This window comes from Pteropus vampyrus, unplaced genomic scaffold (assembly GCF_000151845.1).
Source record: "Pteropus vampyrus isolate Shadow unplaced genomic scaffold, Pvam_2.0 Scaffold486, whole genome shotgun sequence".
Taxonomy (NCBI): Eukaryota; Metazoa; Chordata; class Mammalia; order Chiroptera; family Pteropodidae; genus Pteropus; species Pteropus vampyrus.
The window spans coordinates 1,025,125-1,047,438 of NW_011889267.1; the positions used below are offsets into that span (position 1 = coordinate 1,025,125).

The 22,314-nt window shown below is 41.0% G+C and overlaps 1 protein-coding gene across 1 annotated transcript in view; it reads left to right on the forward strand.

The window, feature by feature from the left end:
* LOC105307280 (src kinase-associated phosphoprotein 1-like) overlaps positions 1 to 22,314 on the forward strand; it is a 50,811-nt gene that overhangs the window by 25,125 nt on the left and 3,372 nt on the right. The window contains exon 8 of the mRNA XM_011382709.2: positions 5,905 to 6,005. Coding sequence (XP_011381011.1) covers positions 5,905 to 6,005 — 101 coding nt within the window. The remainder of the gene's footprint in view (positions 1 to 5,904; positions 6,006 to 22,314) is intronic.

The following is a 22,314-nucleotide window of genomic DNA, read 5'->3' on the forward strand; positions in this document are numbered from 1 at the left end:
TTGCTCTATGGACTTCCAGCAGAAAATCTGTTTCCTGACCAACCCATGTCCCACATATGTCTTTGCTCAACCAACTTCCATTATCGGTGCAGGAAAGAAACACTTCATGTAGACAGCTTGGATGGAATAACTGGAAGCTTCCTATAGCCCACATTATAGTCAACTCCATTCAGGAAGCAGAAGTCTTCTGGCAAAAGTCTAAAATTCAGTTTCAGACTCTTCCCTCATCTCATTTCCTCTTTCCGCCTCTCTTCCTAAAGTTTTATCTAGGGAGTAAGGGGAGATTTATTTCTTAACTGTTCCAGCAGCTATAATTCAAGTAAGTTTAAAAAAAAAAAAAAAGCTTTTGTTCCTCGTGTTTCCTGCCTCCAGAATAGGTGCTGTTAAAGTGTAGTGAGCTCTACATATGTTTCCATGGTTTATACTTCCCACCAGTTACAATGATTGGTGACTTAGTGATGAGAAAACAGAGGACTTTTCGCTCTCTCTGCAGAATCTGAGGCAGGAATTTTTATTATTTGTGTTTACTTACTTATTAAATTTATACAGTGTCTTTTTCTGAAGGAACGACAAATATGTAACATCCAAATATTATCATTTAGCATTATAACAGTAAAATACAGAGGTCCGAGACCATGGTAGGCAGCCCCAGTGAAGGTGTATAAAACGCAGGAGCTCTAAGACAGTGTGAATTCTTATGTAATAGGCAAGCTATACAAGTTTGGTTCTCTTAGTTTTTCTCAGGTGTCACATGCCTTTTAAGGGAGAAAAAAAAAAAAAAAACCTTTTCTCTTAAAATATACTGTGGCCAGCAGGATTACCTTTAAAATCCACACACTTTTCTCCACCATTCCAAGGATCCTGTTCCCAGAATGTGGAGCTTTCCACTGATGGAACTGCTAATGTTTTTAAAACCCAACTAGATCGTATCAGAAGAGGGGAAAAAACAAAATTCAGTTTATCCTTATTGAGTGTTAATGACCCTGGAAGATGTAATTTCTTTTATTTTATTCTGTTACCTAGAAAATCTATCACAGCCTTGTAGTATTGATTGTTCAATCTATAAAGAGCTTGGTTTACAGCATGACTGTTAGTAACAGGGTTATTTTAATGAGTGACTCTTCAACACCTCAGATTTTCACTAAATTCCAACCCATCAGCCTAACAGTCTAACGCTAAATGTCTTCGGTGATGAGAGCTTATCTCCCTTCCCCATCATGAGAAGGCAATGTCCAGGTAACCAAAAGTAAAACTCATTCTGTGCCGTTTATGTGAAAACAAATGGCCATTTCAAATAAAATGAGTATGCCACGTCAAATAGAAAGCAGAACTGGAGGTCCAGGTCATTCTTAGATACATCAAATCTCTGACCGAGGAAGATCTTGAAGCAGTCTATTTTCACTCTGAAATTGTGGGCAAACTCAGTGAAAGCAGAGCGAGCCCATATTCAGTAGTGTCTGCAGGGCAGAAAAATGGTCATTGACGAGCATTCCATCTCAGAGGCACTCTTTCCACTTTAGTGCCCACCAACAGGGTGAACTATTACATTAAAAAAAAAAAAAAAAAAAAACGGAGGGAAGCCACAGAGGTATTTGCAGCTCTTACTTTTTGAAACTTATTTCCCAAGACCAAACATGAGTTGATCATCAGCCAGCTACAATTTTAGCCCAATGAAAAGAGCACAGAAGATGAAAATCTGGATCAGAGAGTGTTCCCACTTCAAGATCATAGTTATAGCATTAAGGACCATAATAACTTCCCAGCTCAAGATTAAAGAGCTATAAAAACAAGCAAATGGTATTGTTCAGTTGCTCTTCCTGTTCTGGTGTCATAGTCAGTGAGCTTGGCTCATGGGTTTTTCATAGGTTTCCTCTGAATTAGTTAATAAGATATCAGACTAAGTCTGCTTTAATGGACCGGACATGGTGGCCTCTTCTGGCCTGGCCTAGTGAGCATTTCAAGTCTCTTCCAATGTACCACTGCTTTAGTCTTCTTTGTCCAAGTCTCAGCAATCTGGGCTCTGGCAAGGACTGGCTTTAACTGTCTTCGACTGTCTTCTCGTTCTGTCTCTGTTTTCTGTCATTTGTTAAGTAGGCATACCCAATGCCAGGCCTTGTTGGCAGAGTGCTTTTGCTCATCCAGAAAATGTAAACAACATACTGACCTGCCTTTAGGCTCTTTTCTTTGGTTATAGTTTGAATTCTGGAACTAACCAATTGTCCCCCAATCAAAAATCCTAGGTGACATATGAACTCTGGAAAGAATATAGTCAGGTTCTATTGTCCCTAAGGAAGAGGAGTGGCAGGAAGGTGTCCTGGTCCTTTCACCTTAGAACTCACAATGTGATAGAGGCTTATTTTCAAATATTGACTCTGTCAGCAGTAGCACCAACTTGGCCTCAGTTACATGAAAATTACTGTCACTAATTATAAAAAATTTAGAATGACAAATGCTTTGCAATAAATACCTAGAAAAGAGAGAAAAACAATATTTTTTTTTAACTTTGTTGCTATTCTTTCTGTGACATTCTGTTTGCTTGGAGCTTAGTTTCTCTTATGTGAGATAAAGAAAATAAGATGCAGGCCCCCTTTTTTTTCTCTAGAAAAACTCCTTCTCAGCTCTGCTTGCAATTTAAATGCCATGATCATACCCATTAGCTTCTCTATCATTGTAATTGTTGTTAATTGTTATAACTGTTTTAGTTATTAGTGGTGTCATTATTGCTCTAGGTCCTCTGTCTGTTTTATGCTGAATATATTAGTGCTTTGCTTTGAATTACCAGGCTTTATTTAGTGCAGAGTTACGTTCTTTTTGGAGAGACATTGAGAAATGCTGGCATTAAGCTTTATTCTTTTGTTTTTCATTCCAAATGGACAGACTGGAAAAAAATAATTAGATGGAATAATGTCCTCAAAATGAGAATGAGGGTGTTTTGAATTAATTAAATGGTCAGAATGCGGCACCATTTCTGATCTTAGATTGCTGCCAGAGTAGTGTAAAACTAAAGGAACTCTAGTCCAGCCCACAGAGGCAATCCTCTCTCAGGCTCCCAATTCCTCACTGATTTAAAGATATCACAATCTCCTCATGCATCACTTGTTATCAGTGAGTTGCGCAAGTTTAGAGAAAAGCTGGACTGGCCTTGCAGACTTCCCGGCCTTCACACTTCTCCTGGGGCCAAGCTTCAAGAATTAAGCTCCTCAGCCTTACCTCTTCCCCTCTTCAAGGTCTTTAAATAATACCTATCCTCAGTCAGGTTTTTATTATATAACTAAAGCTTCAGGAAGCTTTTCCTGACCCCTCCAACTAGGTTAGATTCCCTATCGTGCACCTTCAACATCTCCTTTGCCAACATTGTAATCATAAATACATAAATCTTTGTTTCACCGTGCCTCCCCGACTGGATAGTAGCCCTGAGGGCAGGGACCATGTATGGCCAATGCAGACTTCCCAGCATCTAGCATAGTCTCTGGCACTGAGTAGGTGCTGTGTACATGCTTGTTGAATCCTAAGGAGTAAATGCAGTGACGTGTACACACTTACACATAAATGCAAACTACATTGGGAGCCTGCAGTGCAGAGTACAGTCTCATCCAGTCAAGGTGTCCCTCCTCTCCGATTTCCTTAATACTGGCATACCTCTGCCTAGATAGCAAGTCCAACCTTTTCCTCATTTTTATTTCTTCATTCTGCTTATTTTTTCAGAGCTTTTTTTTTTTTCTGTCATGGTTCTGATGATTCTGACTCTTTGGCTAGGCTGACCTATCTCCTGGATTCCTGAGCTCCATCTTCTTTTGGCCTTCGACTTATGAAGAACTAAAAGCATAGTCCGTCCTTATTTTTTCTTGGAAGGTTTTTGTTCTCCTCTTAGATTCTTGCTTTCTCTGTGGACTACTATGCTTGTAGAATAGGTCTTTTTCCAGGTGTTCTCCCCAGGGGCTTTATAAACCCGATTTCAAATCACTTTTTTACATATATACTCAAAAGGTACTCATAATCCTAGGTGCTATCCTACATCCAGGCACGTGGGGAGCAGTACCCCGCGTTGACCATCTGCTATGCCAGAAAAAGCCAAGATAACTTTGTCAGCCTTACCATTTGGATATATCAAGTTATGTTTTTTAAATCTGTTCTTATAAAATGATTTTCTTTACCATATATAATACCATGAAAAATACTGATGTCAATATACTTTTCATTCCAAAATTTAGTCAAACTCTTGGGATGATTAATCAACTCCATTATAACTAAAAATTCATTAACATATCCTCTGGGAAAACTACTTTCACTTTTCAGGGGCTGATATTTCTCTATTTCATGCACTGATATCCAAAAAATATATCCCTTGTATTTTCAGTTGTTAGCATGTTTATCTCAATGTGTTTTTCTTTCAAAAATATTCTTAACTCTATGATAGAATGAATGTCTCCAGCATAGTTGCCTTATTTGCTGCCCTCTGTTGTCTATTGCATATACAAACCTTTTTCTGTGAATAGAAAACATGCCTGAGTTTCTCTATGGTTAACATTTTTACTTGTTTTCAATATCTAAGTTTTAACTAAATAGCTCTGCCCCTCCTGTTTTTGTGCACTTTAAGATTCCTACTAAAGATTCCCTTTTCCAAAATATATAGAGATTTTGTTCCCCTGTGCCTTTATTATTTGAATTGTTCATAAGTAAAGAAAAAAAAGAAAAAGAAATATAGCCAGGGCCTCTGTCCCCCCACTGCCCACTTGCCCCCATCCATTTCCATGCTTAGTGACCAGGCCCATCACTCCTCACAGGAGGGTCAAGACAAATGAAGGGAAAGGCGGAAACTGGTAAAATAGAGTCCCTGAAAATCACTTGAATTTTGATTAGAACTCAGGACTCCTGACTCACATTGATGGGAATTTCATCTTTGGTGCTTTGCTTACAGCTCTCATACATCGTATCCTAAGGAACAGGGAGCACTGCCACATTATCCCTGATCTAGTGGGCATTAGCTCTCCTGCCATTCAAGTCCCCAGATCCTCTCCCATTTTGTACTCTAGTGTTTAACCTTTCCTGGTAGAAGAAGATCAATACAAATTCTTCATTGTTAAGAATCGATGGCTGTCCTGTGGCATCACTGCCATCTAGTCTTGCTGAGAAGCCCAGTAAATTTCTCCAGCTGTTTCTAAAGCTTGGTTTGTCGTCTTGAGTTGCTTTCATTTTTAATGCAGATCACTTTGGTTTCTATTCCCCTAGGGGCTTGCAGATAAATCTTGGCAGACATGTTCAGGGTCTACAAATGAGATGCTGGAAAAGGGCCAGCCCACCCAGAATTTAGTCGTAATGGATGAGACACCCTTTGGTTCCACTTAAAGACTGAGCTATTCATTTCCGTATTTATTGGTGATTACCTCACATAGTACCTGGGTGGGAAGTGCCCGGGATGAAGTTCCTGTGTAACAGAGGATGCCAACATGTAAGACTGTGATACAGACACATGCTAGCTGACTCAGCCTCTCTTGTAAATAGGAGGTCAGAGACTTATGCGTTCCTTCAAAGGCATAATAAAAAGAAGTACCGGATGGTTTAGACATCCTGGGTCAAGAAAGTCTAGCAGAAAATCTCTTTGTGCTGCTTACTTACAAATCAAATGAAAAATTATCTGCCTGATTTTCTTTTATTAATAAATGAATATATTTATCATATTATTGAAGAGTATCGACTTAGGGTGATCTGTAAATATTTAATGTTAGTTAATAATCTCCTTCTCCCACAGTCCTTTGCTCATGCTGGCTGTATCTCATCTCAACCCCCTGAATCATAGGTTTCCAAGGGGCAATATCAGAACCCTGGTTTCCATTTACAGCAAAAATGTGGGCTCCATAGAAAAAACCAGTCTTTTTAACTTTGATTTCTCCCCTCTTTGATCAGTGGACTATGCAAGTTATTACCAGGGCCTATGGGATTGCCGTGGTGACCAGTCAGACGAACTGTCCTTCCAACGGGGTGACCTCATCCGAATTCTGAGCAAGGTAAAGACATAGAATTTAGGGCTTGGATCAAAAGTCGATTTTTTTTTCACTCTTGATGATGTAGTCACCATAACCAGAATTATTCCGTGTCTTATACTTCTCTTGTGTGTATTACATGGTTCCCTCACACATAGAATAAGTGCTCATTGGTTTATAATTCCTAGGGAAAATTTTAATTGAAAATTCAGATTCAGGAACCAATTTTCAAATTTAAAAATATACTAAAGTAGATATAATACTAAAACTATGCCAATCAAAATTTGATCATTTTAGAGTCTGGTGCTTAAAAAGTCATCACTATATACATAATTTATTACCATCTAATACTCTTAAAAATATTTTGGCTAGGTCAGCTGCCTTATTTTATTTATAAATAAACAAGACTTTAATATAATTATGTATAGGGGAGGAGTCAGAGCTGGCTAGCTCAATTGGTTTGAGCAAGTGCCAATAAGACCAAGATAGTAAATTCAACCCCACAAGAGCCAGCTAACTTTACTCTCTTCCTCAGTCACAAAGTGACCCCCCATCCCCAGCTAGTCATCTCACAAATAGTGTTGTTGATCATAAAAGAATTGGGCGGGGGGGAAGGATTATTTTAGATCCATCACCAATGTGAAGAAGACTCAAAATTTATGGGCTACCAAGGAATCAATAGCATCATCTTTGTAAAGAAAGGCTACACGTATCCTATATCAGTGGGCTAAGGAAATAGGTTCTATCTCTGAAAAATCTTATTTAAAAGTTCTCTATATGACATCAATCAATATCTACAGACATATTTTTGAAATAGGTACAATTTGTTCTTTAATTGATGAGTACATGCATTTTATAAAGGAAAATTGAAAACTCACTGTGTCATTAACTCATCATTTGCCGTTTATCTTTTTTCTGTAAACATGACTACCTTGGCTAAGGGTTTGTCTGAGTTTGAAATATACCATCGGCTCCTTAGGAAACAGATTAGGGCTGACTCAAGGTACCTTTCAGTGGTTCCAATGAGTCCCTTCCAAATGAGGACCAAATTCAGACCTAACTTTTTTAAGAAGAGTTGGAGACCTGCAAGTCTCTGAGAGTACAGTCTTCTGGTGATTTCCTCCAGAGTCCTAACTCAGCACCACCCTGGTGCCATTCCGGTGCAGCTCCAATACACCAAGAATAAATTGGAAGCAAGGAAGGGAGTGGACATTGGCCTGATTGGTATTTCAAATGCCCGAAAGCAAGATTTGCCGTGTAATAGAATTTGTGTACATTACCACACTGGCATTACAGGGGTAATCGAGTTATCCACTCAGGTGTGACCAGGCCTCTGTTTGCCCAGAGCCTGCAGGTGAACAAATTAACTGTTTACACTGTCTGAGGTGCCTGCAGCAGGGGAGGTGGAGCGGAGGTGGGGAGGAGAACAGAGCCTGGCTGTCTGCTGGTCTTCTCTGTTCGTCATGATTATTTTGTTTGTTTTGCATGTCTTTTGCCTTTGTTAATGGCTTCTCACTGGGGGTGCCTTTCTTCCATTTAGAAGTGGCTATGTGGTGACTTGCCCTGCAGTACTGAGCTGCCTGCAGTTACCATGGCCATTGTATTTCTAAGAGATATCAAAGAACAAGGGGAGCCTCCCCAACCTGTTGTTTTTGTTTTTAACCTGTCCCCGTTCCCTTCCTCCATTATTAAAAGCTACTATATCAGAGTTCCATTCAGTGAGAATACCTTGCTGCCCTGGTTCATTTGGGCTTCTTTCTCCTCTTCTGGAAGGTCATGCACCAGTCCATTCTATCCCTTTGCAGTAGCACATTTCTTCCCCGCAAAGCCACCCCGGCTGCCTCTCTTCTCCATGTCGCTAATCCCTACACATCGGAGGAGGAAATAAGCTGGTAGCTCGGCTGAAGTTTCTCTCATAAAGTTTCATTCCTGTTAACATTGGCTTGGGGAGCCTTTTGGGTTGGATTTACCTTTATTATATTACCTAACTCAATAAGAGTCCCTGGCCAGGAAGGAACCTTCAAAGGCCACCCAATCCATTTCCTTGCCTCTAAGAAACCCAAATTAACCAGTTCAGATAGAGAGAAAAGAAGATTCTACTATCATTCCCAACTGTCTATCTATTCAGACATTAAGTAACTTCTACTAATCTCTGGAATTTTCTCTCATATGGATGTGAAATATATTCCAGTTCGGCCCTAGCTGGCTTCCTTCGTTAGAGTCAATTATATTCTTCAGCCTGCCTCTCATACCTAGAAGAACAGAACTGGCCCAAGTCAAAGTTAGTCCAGAAAAACAATATCTATAAATCTCCATTTTACTTTTTTCTCTGCCAGTAGAACCTTTGTCAGGCAAGAAAGGCCAGCTGTTCAGAAGCCTAGAGAAGTCCCTTTGCCTGAGAAACACAAGACAAGACTCAGCTGAGTGCAGCTCCAGTTACCTGGACCCGCTTCTCACTGGGGGTCCCTTTGAAATGAGGGAGTTAGGTTGAATGACCTCGAAGGTTCCTTCCACCTCAAACATTCCCATTCTAAACATGGTGAGGCTGACACTGCAAAATTGCTAAAGAAATTCCACACAAAAATGTGTTTTAGAGTAAATGTTTTATTCAGAGTAAATGAACAAAAAAAAATCCAATTATGAACTCTCTTGTTTTGGGCCCTCATAAATGCACCTCTCTCATTATATGATAAAAGATATATTTTGAAGTGGGGCGGAGGGACGAATGGATAACAGGAAATGGCCCCTAGATGAGGAAGTGAGGTGGGGGTGAAGGTAACAGCTTTATTCTTGGGCTTCTGCTGCCCCCTGCTGTTTCTTAATAGTTGCCCAAGTATGATCCAACCCTGAATTCTAGAATCCCAGGGCCAGGGGAGTCTATTGGGGCCTTGCAGCCTTTGGGCAGGAAGGATCCCAGAAAGAAAACTATTTATTCTTTAAAAAAAAAAAATTCCAGAGAGGGTGATTGGCTAGGCAAGGAAATTGCACCCTATCACAAGTAACCAAATGCCCATCACCTGTCCTATTCTTAGGGAAGCAAGTCAATAACAGATAGGTTACTTATGTGACCCTGAGCAAAGTCACTTAATCTTGCTAATCCTCAGTCTCCTCATCTATAAAAATTGGGCCAATTTCCATTCATAGGGTGTCGTGATGCTTACATTAGAAAATTTGTATAAAGAACTGCCTGGCATCTAGGAAATAGAAACTATTTTTATATTCCCCTCTTTTCCACTAGCAGTAAACTTTTAGGGTCAATGTTAGGTGCATACTAGCAGTTCAATAAATTATTGTTGCCCTGAGAGAGGAAAAAAAGGTAGCCTCTCTTGCCAAGACCTCTTCATAGAGATACTCAAAAGCACACAAGGTTCTCACTTAGAAATAAACAAAAGTGAAGAGGCCGACATTGAAATCCACCATGCCTCAGACCAGGAAAAGTTGGAGAGATTTCATCACTGACAAAATTGATCGATTCCTCAAACTTCTCCTTTGGGGAAAGGCCAGAGCCATGTATCCAAGCTCTGAAACAGTGACCAATGGCAAAGTCAGCAGGACTCCCACTGACCCCCAAACACATCCAAACATCCCTCAGCCCCAAGCCATTTCATGCCCGCTTTAGTCACTGAGTTCCAATTTGGGTCTTAAAATATATTAAAGGGAGAATTTAATAACGAAGCAGATCTGCGCACCCAGAGGGTGTTGATGTTCCCGTGTTCCTTTCGAGCCCAGATATTTCTGAACAGCTTTTTCTGGTGCAGAGACTGAGCTTGGCTTCCACCCGGTGCAGGGACGCAGCTCAGCCCACAGCGGGTGTTTAGCGCTCTTCAGTGGCTCCAGATTGTGGCGCTTGTGCAGGTCTCCTCATACGTAACCGATAGCTCCTGAGAGCCTGCCTCTCGTAAATTACTTCCCACGATGCCTACGACCATCGCAGAATTCAAGTTTGAATAGAGCAGGAAAAAGGTGTTTGAAAGGCCTGTTCACTCAGCTGCATTTTAATTTCCTTTTCAATCTTGTCCCAATTAATGTCACAGAATTAATCTCACAGAAACAACTCGGCAGCGTTGAGGCTGCGGTTTTAGTGTGGTGGTCGCTCTGCCTGAACATGAAATAGGAGCCAATATAAAAATCCATCTGCTGTGTTTGAAATACACACCGGCTGCTGCTCAGTCCTGTCTGACATTCCAAACATCAACAGCGAGGGAAAGTGATTTGGGGGTTAGTGGCCATCAGCACTTGGCAGGGGTTCAACAACAGGTGTACTCCAAAAATCCATTCGGCCCGGGCACCAGGCACGACAGGGCAGGTGCTGAATCACCCTCCGTGCAGTAACGCCGCACCTTCGCTTAGTTTCTTTTATCTGAGGTTCGTAAGGCCCTTCTGTGAACCAGCACTGCTCCGGGCATTTATTATAAGTAGGAGAAAGGGAGATAAGGAGCCCGTTTGGATAAGACAAATCACAAGCTCCAGCTTTCAGAGAGGTAGCTCTGTCTTCCTGGCTCCAAGGTCTCTTAGTAGGGACCCTTTTTTCTAAATAATAAAAGTGTTTGTTCTACTATGGGAGATAACTTAAACACTCATTTAAAAATGAAGCCTCCTGTTCCAGAAGTCATTTACTGTGGTAACATGAGCTATCCAGCAGATGAAAGAGAGAGAGAGAAATTCTTTCTCAATTGCCTAGAAAGGACAGGCGGTCCCTGAATGAGGTCTTGCATTTAAGGTAAATCGAGTCAGTAGGCTGCATTTCTTGAGCTTGTGTTGTGTGCTTCCTGATTTGGCCTTAGGCTCCTCCAAGATTTGTCCAGCTACTTATTCCCATGGAGCAACAAGTTGGGCGCCACGTAAGGTTCATACTTACATGGAGGCTTAGCTGGGGTGGAAGATATTCTTGTGGCCCAAACACACCAGGCTTTAGGTTGTCTTCTCTGTTGATGCACTTGATATGAAAACAGGGAGCCTTACAGGCAAGGTCAAGTTTAACGTCAAACACATGTTGCTATGAGATGGCCATGGGCTTTCTGTGGACGACGATGGACCAATATTGTCACCCTGAGTGACATTTAGCTTCTAGCACTGGGTTGGAGCTACTTAAACTCAGGCTGGATCCTACCTCCAAACCCAGCTCCTAGTTACCGGAATACAGCAGGTCTGTACCCAGCACACCTGGACTATGTTAACGTACCCCCATGTCTGTTATAATGGGATTTTGAAAGCCCAGTGTTCTCCACCTACTCCCTCAAAGGACTTCTTGAAAGAATGTAGACCTTTCCCCTCCCTTGACCCCATCATCTCCAAAAGAGATTTGTATGTTGTAAGAATTATCTGAATGCAGCAATACTTCCTTTTTTAAGTGTGCTTAGTTGAATGTGACAAGAACCCTCATAAAAACAGATAATTCCTTTGATTGCTGTAAATGAAGGTTTTGTTTCATTTTGGTGTTTTGGTGTGTGTGTGTGTGTGTGTGTGTTTGTTTTTAATTTCAGGGCTCTGAGGGAAAGGAGGTGTTTGGTGACATCTAGTGTCCATTTAGGACTTCCTCAAGCACCATTACCTTCTGCTTGGCCGAGTGGGGGATGGGCAGGGTTATTTGGGAGGTGATCAGGAGTAGTAAGTGGGGAGAATATAGGCCTGGGGCGCAGGCTGCCCAAACAGTGTGATGAAACTGATCAATGCCTGTCAAAGAGCTATTATTCACCTCTGACCTAACCAAAGGAGGTGACAAAGGAGGGTACCATTGTAAAATATCTTTTCTTATTTATGATGATATGAAAGAGAAGCAGAAGCTGTCCCCACCACCCCATTTCATGTTAACAAGCAGGTCAGCACTGTGCTGTGATGACGAAGATGATGATGATGGTGGTGTTTTCTCTCATTAATAACCCCTATGGGAGGCTATAGAGTTAGGAGGATGGGAATGGGGTTTGGGGTCAGCTGGAAGGCAACGGTCATACACCGGTCAAATTCAGTAGAGGCCATTCCTTTCCCCCAGACAGGAACCAATCGTCTAGAACAAACCCTGGCAGCCTCATTCCTTCCAGGTAATTTTTATAAATGAGGGGACACCCATTCCAAGGGAGGACAAAAGGGAAAGGGTGTTTGTGTGTGCGTGTGTGTGTGTGTGTGTGTGCAAATGCGTGCATATAAACCTGCTAACAAGAGGCCAAACTGCATATCAACCATATCCTCCAAACTCTGGCCATTTATTATAAACCCATTTTTTAAAAAAAGAGAATAAAACTGGCATTTTCCACTTTAATCTCCTTATTCCCAAACTGTTATCCTAGACAGGACCTTTTACTTTCTACACACACACACACACACACACACACATACACACACACACACACCCTTTCAATCAGGTGGAATGTACCAGATCAAATAATTAACTCTGAGCCCCGGACGGAAATGTTTACCTAGAACCATATAAGCTATGGCAGGTTTAAGTGAACGCTCAGAATCGCCCAATGCTGTACAAACTCCAGTGTAAAAAATTCCAGCCATTTATTTTGCAGTGAATTTATAACAAGTGCTGTTAAAGTCTTCGTCTTTTGACAGAGGTAATAATAAATTCACTGTTAAAGACGATAGTTTAATTCCTTATACCTCCAATACTGTGCAGAATAAACCATATTCATCACTGAGTAATTTTTTACCACATAAATCTTTAAAACTAACCGGCGAAGGCTGTTGAGACTGAAATATTGTGAATTTATTAGATATGCCCATGTAGTATTGGATTCAGAGGTTTCCATTCGAATATATTATGGGGAAAATTTGTGTCTTTAACTGTGACATTCCCTCCATTTCCCACTGCCAGTATTATAACAAGCAGCTCCTCCAGAGTCAACTGCACGTTTATTAGACAGAGGTTTAGTAATAAACTCCTCACTAATCTGCCAAAGAGGCTGCATGACATTTTGGTGAGATGCTGCATTTAAAAGGAGTCACAAAAGCTTTGTTTCTGTGTAATTATTTTCTCAAAAGGAACTCAGCCTCCCCAAACCTCTGTCTGCCAGTGTTTCTTGGTAGTGTATGGATCCAGCTCTCCAACCAAACTAACAAAATATTGAAGCAAATTATAACCTCGTTGCACACATATAGGGCAGTTTATAGGATTAGTAATGAGGGGCTTGGGGTAATTGGTGAGAACACAGAAAAGCTGGAATTAGATGACATTGCCAGATATATGGTATTTAAGACTAATGAAAAGATTATATTGATTCTCAAGCTAGAAATAATAGACAATGGTTTCAGAAAACTTGCTATTTAAAAACTTTCATCTTGACATATGACACATTAAAGATACAATTAAATCCTCAGATTTAAACAAAAATCCTTTTACTCTACCATATTAATTTTGAGTGAAAATCTGTGCCTGTTAGAATATTCTGAAACTTTCTCATCATTTGCTAGTGAAGTGACATTTAAACAAACCAATTGATTACATCAAATTGTAATGTCCTCTCCAGTTTCATTAAGGAAACATTAATGTTGCTAGAATGAAAAATATTTTTTTCTTTTAGATGCAGAAATGTGCATCATTTTTTAGCTAAGAGCTTCAACAGCTTCTCTGTTCCCACTAACATTCTGTATTTGGGAAGAGTTCCAAATCCTAAAACTTCCAAAGAGCATTGTGAACTTTAAGATTTTTTTAAATAAAATAGCTTTCTAACTGTTAAACAAAGGAGACAAATCTCCTGGCAGTGCAAGACTGCAGCCCATCAGAATAATTGTTAAAAGACAGACCCGGCTACAAAGATAAGCATAACACCAGCAATTAATATTCAGCATTTCACATTATAGTCAAGAAGACGTGCTTTTCTTTGTGATGTGGCTCATAAGCTAAGAGTGTTGGGAGCCAGACTCTAAGCTCTGTCTTCTTTTTGTGCATGAAGATTAAGGAGAAAAAAAAAAACAGTGACAACAATCCTGCTCCATCTGTAAATGAACAAACATCTTGATTTTATAGCTATTTGCTTTGTAAAACTGAGGAATGAAACAAAAATTACTGGATGCCTAAGTAACACTTTAATTCCAAATTCATTTACGCTGTAGCTATGTAGTTGTCACAAACCATAATGCAGTATTTAATTAAAATAACAGAAGTACATCTAGATATGTCCTGGGGTAGCTATCACCAAATTATAGTCTATGCCATCCGTATTTTATTTATGAAATGGCAGATTCTAAGGTACAAGTATGCTGATACAAAAGCATAAACATTTTAAACCTGCATTTTTAGAACGGCTCTTTTTTTTTTTTTCCTGCTGTTTCTTTAAATTTTTCCTCCTTCTATCGTTTGCGTAAAAAAGTGGGATTGTTTTGATGTCGATAAATATCTCTCTTTCTAACTCTTGCTTTTCAACTGCTGACCTCCTGAGTCTTCTGGCTGTGAAATCCCCTCCGTCTGTTGTCATGGAAAGGCTTGTGAGGTTTCACTGGAGCCACAGCAAGCAAGCGTGGCACATCTTAGCAGAATTTGGATGTGGATTCCAAGAGGGGAGGAAAAAAGCAAACCCTTTTCAGGCTTGGCGTGCTTCTTCCGATATAATCTTCCTTGCACCTTTTCCCCCACCTATAAAATACCCACTACAGTTTACACGCTTGCTTGCTCTACTTTGTGGATGTTCACATGCAGACATACTGCTCCTTTTCATAAACGCATAGCATCTATCTTACACGCGCCCACCATCTATCTCTTCGTTCACATTGGCTGTCCCATCCACCTACTTGTCTGCAGAATTATGTTCAGCAAGGTCTCGATTTATAGGAAATAAATAATGAAAATGGAATGGACTGGGAAAGATAATCGAAACATTCAAATTGTTATTTTTCACTGTACTTTCCACAAACAGAGCATCTATAAACACCTAGCAAAGGTGTTGGCTGATTCCTAAAAAGCAATGCCTTATGAAACATTCTGACCAAGTGAGTCTCTGCACTGTATCTTGCCTGTTCTGTCTCTCTTGCTTTTTGATGCTTTAAGATCTTGTAATTTTTTAATGGCAAATGATGCTGCGTTATTATTTTCATTTTTTTCTGCTTCGTATCTATCCTGTCTATAATTGCAAGCTTTTGTCACCATAAGATAACCCTAAGAATTATCAAACAGAAACAATTGCAAATACCTTTTCAAAGAAAATAGCCCTTACAATTACTGTATAAAGATATTTTGATAATAGTATCATTGGATCACAGCCCGATGATCCTATAGCAAGGGTCTTTTGGAGAAAGGGTTTCTAATACACACTTGTAATTATTTTAGCCCCTTTCACAGGTCACATAGAAAGTTAATTTCAATCGCTGCTAATTTCCGTCCAACAAGAATGCGGTACTTTAAACCACCCAAAATAATTGGATTCAAAACAAATTTAGGAAATTGAGTGTGTTAGAAAGCAAATAAAAATATCCTTTTGGTAAGGAGGAGGGTGAAAGTAGCAAAAATGGCCTTTTTTCTCCCTTCTTTCCCCTTCACAACTTTGCTATTAAAGTTGCACCTACAGCTAGAAGTTTGTCCGTGAAAAATGGTCATTTTGTTTCTCTGCTCAAAGAATGTTATTAAAATGCTAATTTAAAAGAAAAAGGAGTTAAATATCTAGCGATGGTGCATTCTAATTGCAACCATAATGAGCTCTCTAAATGTGCGTGCCCCTGACACACACAGAGCATAAACAGCAGTAAACAGATCATTAGTACCCGCGTTCATTTATTCTGGCGACCTTACCATGACCCCACCGAGGGTAGGGTGAAAAGCAGGTGGATCTGGCTGTGACACCCCCTAGAGGGATCCAGGAAATGAAGCTATAAGCAGTTGTCATGGAAACGCCTATGTGTGCAGATGATGTAACACACCGACAGGCTGTAGGGCTCTGCAACTGGGACATTGCCTTTCCCTCGCCGGAACAATCTTGAGGATTAAATTATTCATTTCTTTAATTCACAAAGCAAAAGGAATCCTAATTTTCTTGGTGATGTGCTACTCTCTTCCATTTATCGAAGGTGTGGAACATGGTGACTAGTCATCCCCTCTTTCTCCGAAACCTACCCCAGCTTTCTTAGTCTAGACCCAAATCATGGAATCTGGCAAAATCAAGAGGGGGAAAGGCAGTGGAATCTGACACTCAACCTCTGTACTTAAAGAGAGAAAAATCTAAGATTTTAAGCTTCAATAAGTAATATAGACAAGTTTCCCTTTCTGATGAGGGCATGTTGGCCAGAGACTAAATGTGTCCCTGTCCTGAACAAGATGGCTTTGTTTGCAGCGGAGCAGGGTCAATCAAGCCCATACCCGATGTAGAGAAGGTAAAGCACAGAGGCACCAGCCCCAAATGAACACATCACCCTAGCAAGGTGCAAGTAAAAGAGATAAGAGAAGACGAGCATCTGCTCACCCCCTCCCATGGCCAATTGAGGGAATCGAGATTAATAAAAAATAATTCTTCGGAGAATGATTCCACTCCATCCTACCCTGTTTTGCACCAAACAACCTCAATAACCTTACGGCAACAGTAGAATAACTTTTCTTTTTTTTTTTTAAAGGAAGCAGAAAAGACCATCTCTGGAAATTATTTTAAAATAAAAAATATCCCAGCCTGAGCATCCCCCCCACCCCCCTCCCCATTGCACTTTAGATGAACCTGTGATATTGTAGCAATGGCCCTTGAAGTGCAGTGGGGAGGTGATTTAGGAGAATATTAAAGGCAATGTGGAGATTCAAGGCGTCTCTCTCAGGGAGATCTGGAGAAATACGCAGCACAGATGGGCCGAGCAGATTAAACATTTCCGTCACATTGTTTCCAAATTGTGTTGTGGTGCCTGAGGCTGGTACTGCGGTCAGAGCAAAACAGAGCAGTGCAGAGCTGCGAGCTGCACAGTTTATGGAATACATATTAATACGCCGGTCTCACATGGTATCACAATTCTATCAGCTCCAAAATGGTGCTGTCTTTATTGTTCCTGAATTCTGCACTTGGCACCTTGTTTTCTCCCATCTGCAAAGTGTTTACCTTCCCTCTATCCTTTCTTCTTTAGGCAAAGTTCAAGTTGTATGTTTCTCGTTTCTCTTTCCTTAGCCCTGTTCCACCTTCCCTCTTCCCTTCACAGCTTCTGGTTTTTCTACCATGCACACCCTGAGTCTTGCACGCACTGCCACCAACAACGACGCCCAGCTGCGCACAGGTCTTGCACATCTCCCTGGCCGTGGCTTGATCATCATCCCCTCACACCCCGTTCAAGACATAAGCTTCAGACATAAGGCTGAATGTTTCCTTGCACTTGAATTTCTGTCAGACCCTCCATCTAGCTCTTTCCTCTTCTCCTGAGAAAACTCAACTTTTAGCTAGGGAGTGAGCTTTGTAGAATTATCGCTATGTGTTCCCCAGCTGTTTTCACTGACCACCTAACCTTTCCGTGTGCCCTTTCTCACACTCACATACCGTCCCCTCACCCTAAAGACAGGCCCATCAACCTCTAGGTTATCAAGTTCCCTGAAATGTAACAATAAATAAAACAGGTTCAGTGGAGGCCAAATTAATGATTCATTTTTATGATTCGAAGACCAAAATAGTGGAAAAAAGAGAAAATGATTGCCAACAACTTAAAACACTGGGTAAAAAACCTGAAGAGGCCGCCAAGCTACCCAGGGTTTCAGCCAAGCACTGAACTCCAGTCCTTTCACGGGCTCCAATACTACTAAGCCACCATCCACCCAAATGACCACATCCTTTCTCCTTCTGCAAAACCTCTTCATAAAACCAATTTGTGTTGAAAAACGGGTACCCGTTTGTTTTTGGTGAATAATTCCTGTCTCCGGCCTTGTTTTTCTCAGCAGTTGGAAGGGTGCTGAGTTAGAGCCCTCAATTTATTTAATAATTTATGATATCCTTGGAAAGCATTAAATTTCCAAAGCTGGATTTTAGGAGTAGAGAAATTGTGGGCCAATCCAGAGTAAAAATATGATGTTTGGGGCTGACCCTGGAATATTACAATCTACTCCACCTAGGAATTCAAATTCCCCATCCTAACTAATGATAATGTATGATGCACAAGCACTAATAAGAGAAAATAAGCAATCATAAACCAATAATTCTGTGATTGATTGGCTTTTCCCATTCATATATCAAGCATTTATTGATCTTTCAGGTTAGGGGCTGATTGATTGTTCTCTTGAAGAGGAATTCTCTTGTTTACAAGCACTGATGTAGCGAACTTTGATGGTTAAAAGAATGAAAGTATGGGACATTTTCTGGGAATCTTGTTCCACAGAGGTTTATCGAAGCACAATTCAGTGTGGAAAGAGAACATTTCAATTAGGAACACTCTCAGGGGAATTGACGGTGCCAAGCAGCTTGCTCCACAAGCCATCTTGTAGGTTGAAATGGAAGCTATGGGAAGATTCCACAACTTTTAAGTCACAGTTAAAGAGATGTTGCCTTAAAAGAGATAACCAAGCTTGGTCAGCATTTGAAGAAGCAACAGACTCTGCAGCTGGAGGGCTGAAGCCTAGGAAACCCAGCATGGCAGGAATGCGGATTCTTGATTTCTTTTCACTGTATTTTATTTTTAAAAAGCAAGGGGGTGGGGCTCGAAGATGGCCACACTGGGCCAAAGTGCAGATACAGATCATTATATTTTCCCCCTAGAGCACTGGTTTGTAAACTGTAGAGGGTTCATAAATCCTTTGAGAATCTGAGGGACAAGACACATGTGCACGTGCACACAAAATTTTACACCAGTTTCAAGGAGTTCAAAGATCCCTTCACGTCCATCCACAGACAGGCTAGGGGTTCACAGACTCCAGTTTAAGAATCTGTGTCCTAGAGGATGGTGATTTCCTTTTGTTGGAACAGCCTAGGAGTCACTGAGCCTAGAAATTGAATTCTCATCCCAAGACAGGATGGTCATTTCAGGTCATGTCTGTGCTACTCCAGGGGAGCTATGGAAGAGTTTATACAAATAGGAACCAGCAGGAAGGAGAGAAATTAAAATGTAGCAATCATGGAGTAGGGGTATTTAATCTCTTTTAAGGCTTATGATAGGCGCCTGCTGGTTTTCCCCCTGATATCCCCTGACACCTACTGACAGGGTATTTGCAGCACCACACAGGGACTCAGGGCCCTGTGACAGGAGGAGCACTGAGGAGGTCCATGATAGTCTTGAAACCATAAACAGCAATAGGAAACCACTGGAGGCAGACTCAAGCTGTGCGACTTGCCTGTGGTTGGTGGCCATACTGCTTTTTGTTTATAGAATTTGCTGTTCCTTTTATGGCAGGTTTGGTAAGGTTTTTTTTTTTTTTTCTCCTTGTTTATGGAGATTAGCAGCATAAATCCTTTTATGGCAGTGCACAGTCCTCCATAAACACTTTGACTGTCGCTGATGGTGAGTGCTGTGTCTGTTTCAGGTTCACCCAACACTCTGCTCATCCAAGCCAAGAGCTTCTCCAACCAGATGATGGAGTCCAACTAGCCGACTTTCATGTTTAAGACTCCTTCATTTGGAGGGCTCAGGAAGGTGGGGCAGAGTTGATGTTGAGAGAAACAGATGTTTAATCAAGCCTAGAAATATTTATGATGAGAACAAACCACGCATTGTACTATTTTTGAGTAAGAGGCTTCTTAAAAGACTTTGTGGCAAGAAGCAAGCACCGATGTGGAGGGTTTTTTTTTTTAATAGCTTTTTATATTCTAATCTAAAGCTATTTTTAATAACTTTTTATATTCTTATCTTTTTAGTTTTTTATATCTTTATCTAAACCTATCCATTTTTCATAATTACTATCTCAACTCTACCATACGCAGTGTGTGTAGAGTTACCTCATGGAGAGCCTACATAATTCTGATTCCCTAACATTGTCACTTATAGGTATTTATATATATATCTTGAAGGTAGAAATACTTGGAGGTATTTCAGGTCTCCTGGTAATGTGTCAGCATTTTTCCAGTTTTTCCAAACATCTGGACAAAAGGAAGTCAAACTTTATTGAAAACGTGTATCCTAGGAATTCAGTTATTTCTGCCATCCCAAAACTAAAATCCAAGAATCAGCAACTTAATAAAAATGCAGTAAATTAGCACCTCTAGACAAGAGCAGAGTTCATTCAGAGCTGGGGTCTGCCTGGCTGAGCCAGTACTCTCTCCATTTTAATAGTTTAATAAAAATTAGCATAATTAACGAACATCTGTATGATCCAGAGTGGTGCAATTTGGCACTTGGAAACGAGGGCTTAAACATGATTGCTGTGAGTTTAATGTTGTTTTAATTCTTTTTGGCACTGTGCAGTGAAATAAACGTTCGGTGGTGATAGTTCTCGGCCGGATCTCATTTGCATTTTTCTCCCTTTGATTATGAGCAATTGTGGACTCCCCAGCAATTCATCAAAGTAGAAATTATTTTAAAATACCTCGTGGTGTTCAGACTGGGCTGGAGCAATGCATGGGGGGGCGGGGCAGTGGAAGAAAAGACTAGAAATTTTCCATTCATGCTTTTAACATCTCAGCCCTGCAGCCCTTTTCGGGTATCCAGCCAAGGGATGAAATCTGGAAAAGACAGTCAGATCCCGAGACCTGTAGGTGCTTTGATTAAGCTCCTAGGATCCCACAGCAGGATATATATGGTCTCTGAGACTGTGTCATGCTCCTTACACTTCTGCCTGCTCTTTTGTTTTGAAGGGCAGAGAGTTGATTTCACTCATTTCAGTTCTCACCACTGTGGTGAGGCTACTACATCTTCGGTCAGCAGGGTCAGTGTTCCCCTCAAGCAAGAGCGCACTGACTGGGAGCTGAGCCTTTGCAGGTGTCCTGCTGTGCCTCATCTGCTTCCTGTTTGCGCCCTCTTCAAGTTGGCAGAGAGCGCCTTTCCAAGGCTCAATCCCAACTCCTGGTATTAACAGCTAAAGGAAGATGTTGCCAAGCGTGAGTCAGAGCCAGGAGTCTTGAATGATCTCTGGGGAGAGAATGCCCTCTCAGCCCCTCAGGTGATGAAAATGACAGCATCTGGTAGGTAGAAGACCACTCTTCACACATGTTTAAGCAAGTCGACTGTGATCAAAAGACTGTCAGACAGCATTGTGTCCCCACCTTTGCCTATGCGATAACAGAAGAACCAAAACTAGAGTTTTGATGAGTTACAGTGAGAGAGGAAAACATGGCCATTGCTTTGATGTGCTAACATAATGCAACACTACAGGAAAACTTAAGGCAGAATCTGCCCTAACTTCAGTGTTGGGAAATGGACAGGAACATAACTTGCACCAATAGGAACTTTAAAATATCCTAACAGGCATAAGCTTAGGAATTCTGGATAATTTCCCAAAAGGGGAGGGCAGACTGTAGGAGAAACTGACCTGGAGGAGGGTGAGTGTGAGGTATGGTAGACACATTCATTTATTTCACACTGATTTTTAAAAGGTAATTCTCTGTTCCTTTTAGGATCAACTCAATGGTCTCACTTCTTATGGCATTTGAGGCTGTCTTTGTGGTATTTAGGGAGCCACCTGGGGAAACTGTCTCCAAAGACGGTTGATCTCTTCCTGCCACAATCAGTTCAGTCACCAGGGGAATAGCTTGGAGTTAGTTGTAACTAAATCTGCTCAACTGAGAGTATAAATCCTCACTGCTCCCTTAATTTCTTCATAACCTCATTTAACAAGTATTTTTTTCTGGCCCCATTCTGTGCTGGGTACCATGCTGAGTGCTGGGAATACAACAGCAAACAAAACCCACAAGGTCCCAGCTCTCACAGAACTTTCCACCTAAGGATTGGCACTGAGACAAAGGCAGACCAGCACAAGGAAGCGAGCATGATGAACTCATTTCCAGAGAAGCACAGGGCACAGCACTGTGAAGCACAGAGCTGAGGTCCCCATGCAGTCAGAAAGGGGTGAGGAGAGGCTTCTAGACAGTCTAGAGAGACTCAGGAATTGAGATCCAAAGGCTGCTGAAGAGTGAGCCCATGAAAGGGAAGAAAGTAGAGACTAAACAGAAGAACGGCTCCAAGGTGAGCGAGCCTGTGGTCCATGGGAGCAGCTGATTTGGTGGCTGAAAGTTGATAAATCTGATAGCTTCTCCTTTCTCTTTGAAGGTAGAAAAATGTCATCTGCTGAGAGGGAGACAGGCAGAGTTGGAGAAGGGAGATACACTATCAAAAAGAAACAAAAAAGATAACCCCTTGACTTGGAATTTTATTGTCATCAACCTGGTTTTCTTTCTTTTCCTTTTTCTTAGTAGAACTCAGCAGCCAGGTGTGAAAAAAGCAGACGGCTCCGTGATACCCCAAATCCAATTGAACTTAATCCATATTTCCCATGTATTCTTTCAAATTTTAATTCCTTCAA